Below are 5,479 nucleotides of genomic sequence, written 5' to 3'. Positions count from 1 at the left end.
CATTTATGGTATTCTTGTTACCTGTTTTTTATATAACTGCTTGATCATTGTTGCCATCATCGGTATCTGCTTCGTATTATTTTTGTACGCTATATTGCACAGGTTTATTTGGTAGTCTAGTCCTAGCCTCGTCACTACTTCGCCGAGGTTAGGCTAGACACTTACCAACACATGGGGTCGGTTGCGCTGATTCTACACTTCTGTACATTTTTGTGTACAGATCCAGGTATTTGATCGATAGTAGCTATTCGTTGCGGTGGAGACTCAAGGTAAACCTGCTGCAACATTCATAGTCCTCAGAGTCACCTTCAATTGTACTTATTTCCATTTGTTCCCTTTGTTTCGGAATAGTGATGTAATTATGTTGTATGACTACTCTTAGAAAGACTTATGACTTGTACTACCGGTTTTGGGAATTGTAAATTGTCTAGAGAAATTTCATTTTAAGTTAATAAATATCAATGTTATTTCAGTAAATTTTAGGCTTACCTAGTTTAAAGACTAGGTGCCATCACGACTCCTTCAGAGGGATTTTTGGGTTGTGACATAATCACGTCTCTAAAAGTTTATGTATTGGGACGACATTATATTGTGGTCCTTAATTTTGTATTCTATTGCGAAGGTACTAAATCTAGTCCCTAAAGAAATTAGTAACTGGTCCCAAATGATATTAATAGTGGCAACATGGGCGATGAGCGGGAGAAGTGCCGCCAAATATAATATTAAAATATTAAAAAAAATATTATTTTCTAAAAAATAGGCGCCAAAACTAATATCCTAAAATTAAAAATTTCAAAAAATTAAAAGAAACTCTCTGTTTTCCCAAAACAAAACTCCCAGCTCAGCCCTAGTTTCTAAACATCCACACATATGTTGTCTGCCTAGATCTCTATTCACAGCTCAAGATCTGTGTTTTTTCAAAGTAAAGGTTGCGAATTTGTTGATTTGTGAATCGCAGGTCTACCTAGTTTTCAACCTCGCTCGTTTGTGAATCCCAGGTATGCCTCCTCTTCTGAGTTGCCCTGTTTCTTCTCTAAGTTGGAATTTGCTTTATTGCTTCGTTTTATTCAACTTCTTCTTCTTCCTCTTCTTCTTCTTCTTCTTCTTCTACTTCTTCTTCTTCTTCTTCTTCTTCTTCTTCTCTAACATTAAATTTGATTTCTCTGAAGTGTATTCAAGTTTGTAGCATGTGTCTGAATATTATGTTTCATACAAAGTGAATATCGAAAAAGCAAATTATTTCATGAATGGCAGATTTAATTTTATGTTATGAGTGTTGAGATTTAATTTTTATGTATTCGATGAAGGAACAACAGATAGACCATATGGCCATTGTTTAGTTACAAGTATAAGCAAATACCCATAAAAAGTAATTCAAAAAGATTCAGCCAAAAAAAGCAATGAAATCACGAGTTAAGGCTTTTATTAAGCTCGTTAATTGCAATTACATTATCCCGACTCGTTATACACTTGATGTAGATCTGAAGGATGTTGCTAGTGTCGATGTTCTTCAGTTTCGTGATAAGAAGGTTACTGCTGCTAAGAAAGCTATAGCTCGGCTTGAGGAAAGGTTTAAGACTGGGAAATATTGTTGGTTTTTACTAAGCTTAGGTTCTAATCTCTTGATTTTTACTTTAAAATTGAGGTTTTGTCTCTGTTATTGAAGAGATCAACAGGAAATATTGTTATTATTATCTAATAGTAGTAGTTAATGTGAGCTTGTTTTGTCTTTGAACAATTTCTTAAAATAAAGAATATCCACATTTTCTTTTTAAAAAAAGTATTGTTACTCCTATTGAAATTTTTATTTTACCTCTGAAAAGATTTAAAGTAAATGCATTTATATCGTAAGAAATTTTAGCAGTGTATTCACAAATATATTTCTTCCATATAACTAATCTAGGGAAATATGAGTGTGTCTATAAGAAGAAAGAAATAGCAGGGAACATGATTATGATACATGTTAAGAACTCAGGGAAATTCACTAACAAGCAGTCTTTTTAGTTGCAAGCGATATTTTGGATGATCTTTTGTCGTAAACTATATTGTTTGCACTTTTTTGGATGTAAGTACTTACTTTGATCTCGGGGCGGGCCAGAAGGAACCATGTATACATGTTTTAGGAACTAGCATCTTAATTACAAGTTAATTTATAATCTTTTATTTATCTTAGTGCTAACTGATTGTACATTGCAATTCATTAACCGGAAAAAGGAGCCTAATCTCCTAGTGCGACCTTAGAGTTCAACACATAGTTATGTGCATTTGATCATAATAAGTATTGTGTATCTTAGTATTTTTCTTATCCTTTATCTTTTTTAATCTAATTTTTATCTACTCTCCAAGGTTATGGCACCTAGTAAGCAATGGATGCAACTTGTTGATAATCGACTCGATGAAGCCTACTTAGTCGGCTCGATGAAGCCTACTCAATGGTGCGGCAAACCTTGTATGTTAGTAGTTGAAGTAAAATCAACATATGAAAACAGAAATGTTCTTTTCTAGAAAAGATAGCACCTCCAAACTGGTAAGTCAATCCTTCTAATTTCAAATTCAAAAAGATGTGGTTTTGCAAAGTTACTTGGTGAGGGATGTCCATACTTCTTACTTATGCGAAAGCTAGGGAGTCTCAGAAAGGACATTACTGCTAGCAACAGAAAGAGGTATTTGGCAAGGTTGATGCAAAAATAAGCAAAGCACTGGATGAACTGTTAGTAGTAGAGCAGACGTCTGTCTTACACAAGCTGAAAAAGATAAAAGACTGAATCTGAAATTGAACTGCCAAGGAAATTAGTATTAAAAATAGAGCTGCCTACAAAAGTAGATTGTTTCATCTGGGCTGCACTTTTTCTGAAGCTTGTATGACTCAGGACCTTTGCAAAAGGAATATGCAACCAATAAACAGATACTACAACATCTCTATGCTTGGTCTTTCTCTTGTTCAATGAAATACTTGCTTACAATATGTATGAAGGTTTGGGTTTGTATCATTTTTTGTACTATCACTATTATTCAAGTCCATCTGAATGTGTAGTCCCAAAGATATTGTTTTGTTATTTATGTCATATTCATCATGTTCCAGAAGATTTGCCATTTATGTTATGAAAGATCCCAAATAATATGTATTTTGAAGATTTTATCAAATGGAGTTTTCCATCGTCTTTCTCTCTAGCTGTACTTTCATGCAACAATAACTAACAATATGGAGCAGCTTATCAAATTTAGTGCTTGCATATTAGTTTGAACAGTGCATTATTTTTCCACATCAGAAAATTTCTATGATCAGATTTGAACAGTGCATTATTTATCCTGTAATGCATTAACTCAATGGATATTTTGATTACTGTAGGATAAATTTGAGAGTGTTGACATGATTGATCATCATGATCATATATTGGGATGGATGAAAGAGTTATGGAACAAATGGAGAGGACACTTGCATGCCAAATATGTGAAGGATAAGCCAATCTATCAGGCTCTTAAGAATCTTCCAAAGGGAGTGGGCAAGAAAGAATGGGAGTGGTTAGTAAATGAACATTTTTCTTCAGAAAGTTTTCAGGTATGCCCAGTAATTTAATATTCTATTTTGCCAAAACATCTGTAGTTTGATTCCCCTCCCTAGCACCATATATCCTTTTTCTGCTATACCTAGAATTAAACCTAAGTATACTATTTAAGTTTATTATAATAATTATATTTAAGCTTATTGTTTCACAAAGGCGAGAAGCAACAAGAATGCAGCAATCTAATCTAAGTTGAAAATGCTTCATCATATTGGTAGCAAACCTATTCGAGAGATAATTTATCAAAATGTATTATCATAAAATCTCTATTTTTTTAAAGAAAATATTTACGAGGTGTCTTTTGACATGTTTGCCTTTGATATGAAGGGCGAAAAAGATGGCAATCCACCAGATTTGGCAATAATTTTCTTAGAGACTCGTAATTAAAATAACAAGTTTGTTGAACCTAAAGCAATTGAAAAACATGTATGTTCGGTAAATTAAATATGTAAATTAATTAAAATGATATGGATTCTGGTATAAAATATTTCTTCGTATGTTTTGTAAGCTCAGATTGAAGAAATGGTTCAATCGGATATGTCTCTACCTAGCATAGAGATAGTAGAAAAATATTGTGGACCTCAAACTCGTAGCCATGTCTTTGGATTTGGGGGCGGAGTAACGGCGAAAGACTTGAAAGGTGGCACTTCTTCAAAGGTTAAAGTACTGTCCGCGCTGCGTTCAACTAGAGAGGAAAATAAATCTTTGAGTAAGGAAAACAAATCCTTACATGATCGCTTGTCTACCTTAGAAGATGAGATGAAAGAAATGAAGAAAATAAAGGAATTCTTTGCTGGTCAACAATCACATGTCTCGCCTACGACAATGCTCGCTTCAACTGAATGATCACTATTTTTTTCTACTGATTAAGTTAGTAACATATACCCTGCTTTTTTATTTTTTTTGTTGATTTTTATAGTCATTTCTGTCTTATTGCTATCTCTGTTGCATCCATGAATTTATATTCCTTCAAATTAAAACTATGGGCAGACGCACTCAGCTGGTACAAATAGAAAGGCTCGTCCACGGAGTAATGACACTAGCGAGTAAACTACGAGTTTTATACTCATGTTTATCTGTCATGTTTGGTGGAGGAAAATTCCCTTCAAACTCCCCAAATAATGGTTCCTTTTTTGTAGCAGATGCTCTTAGGAACTTAGGAAGAATATTAACTCATATGTAAGTTGATGCAGAATTAATACTATTCTAAATAAATTTTAAACATTAAAAAGAGAGAGAAGGAGAAAAGAACCTGTATTCTGTGGTACTATATATGCTTAGGCAAAGTAAATTGCACTGTGCTTAAGGATATTTCTGAATTAACTTTGCCATGTTTTGTGACTCTGAAACTGATTCTCATTTATAGTAGTATTAACTAGACCAACTATGTTGAAAATACTATTCTAAAAGAATTTGGAGTGGGGAAGCTCTTCACCTTCTTACATAAAGATAAGTAAGACAAGAGGGGAATAGATGAATAATCTCGTAAAGTTCAAAGCAAATTTGCAATTCCTTGCAGCAAAGTAACTGGCACAAAACTTTCCGGCAAATACCAGAGGTCTTGTTCTTATAGTTTTTGTAAGTTGATCAAGTGTTTATGAATTGCAACTTATTTTACAAAGGAGTAATAGTTATGAAAACTAAAAGAGGTTGACTGGATTTTGCTGTTCCTTTCATATCCTTCCAGTAACTCGAAGTTCTGGTTGACTCGAAGTAACTCGAGGTTGACTGAGAGGAGAATTGTTCTGGTTCCACTATCTTAAGAGGCAAAACTAGAGTTATTTAGAATGTTTGCCACCATAAGATATCTAGAGAAAAACTAAGACACATCATGCCTCAGAATCCTTCCCTACAAGTGTCTATAACAGTAATATAATCAAGAAAATATTTTTGAAGTGCAATTACTTTGTCTTGTA

The 5,479-nt window shown here is 33.7% G+C and overlaps 1 protein-coding gene across 4 annotated transcripts; it reads left to right on the top strand.

Moving 5' to 3' along the window:
• Nucleotides 1-814: 814 nt before the first annotated feature.
• On the top strand, nucleotides 815-4,701 carry LOC104249303 (uncharacterized). 4 transcript variants are annotated; one of them, XM_070163019.1, is made up of 5 exons: nucleotides 815-998; nucleotides 2,347-2,527; nucleotides 3,350-3,559; nucleotides 3,891-3,989; nucleotides 4,077-4,502. In XM_070163019.1, exons 2-4 carry the CDS (start codon nucleotides 2,480-2,482, stop codon nucleotides 3,948-3,950), a joined length of 318 nt encoding a protein of 105 aa, XP_070019120.1. In that variant the 5' UTR covers nucleotides 815-998; nucleotides 2,347-2,479; the 3' UTR covers nucleotides 3,951-3,989; nucleotides 4,077-4,502. The 4 variants fall into 4 exon arrangements, with proteins under 4 accessions (XP_070019120.1, XP_009804000.1, XP_009803999.1 ...); XM_009805698.1 differs by lacking the exon at nucleotides 3,891-3,989 and adding an exon at nucleotides 4,554-4,701 and having other exon boundaries at nucleotides 819-998; nucleotides 4,077-4,433; XM_009805697.2 differs by lacking the exon at nucleotides 3,891-3,989 and having other exon boundaries at nucleotides 819-998.
• Nucleotides 4,702-5,479: the final 778 nt, after the last annotated feature.

The sequence above is a fragment of the Nicotiana sylvestris genome, chromosome 11 (genome assembly GCF_000393655.2).
Source record: "Nicotiana sylvestris chromosome 11, ASM39365v2, whole genome shotgun sequence".
Taxonomy (NCBI): Eukaryota; Viridiplantae; Streptophyta; class Magnoliopsida; order Solanales; family Solanaceae; genus Nicotiana; species Nicotiana sylvestris.
The sequence above is the reverse complement of the archived record's forward strand: the minus strand, read 5'-3'. Positions and strand labels throughout refer to the sequence as shown.

Excerpts from the sequence above, each read along its gene's own strand:
- LOC104249303 (XM_009805698.1), top strand. The coding sequence starts at position 2,480 with ATGAAAACAGAAATGTTCTTTTCTAGAAAAGATAGCACCTCCAAACTG. Across the intron at positions 2,528-3,349 it reads AAGATAGCACCTCCAAACTG|GATAAATTTGAGAGTGTTGA; the intron begins GTAAGTCAATCC and ends TGATTACTGTAG. Across the intron at positions 3,560-4,076 it reads TTTCTTCAGAAAGTTTTCAG|ATTGAAGAAATGGTTCAATC; the intron begins GTATGCCCAGTA and ends TTGTAAGCTCAG.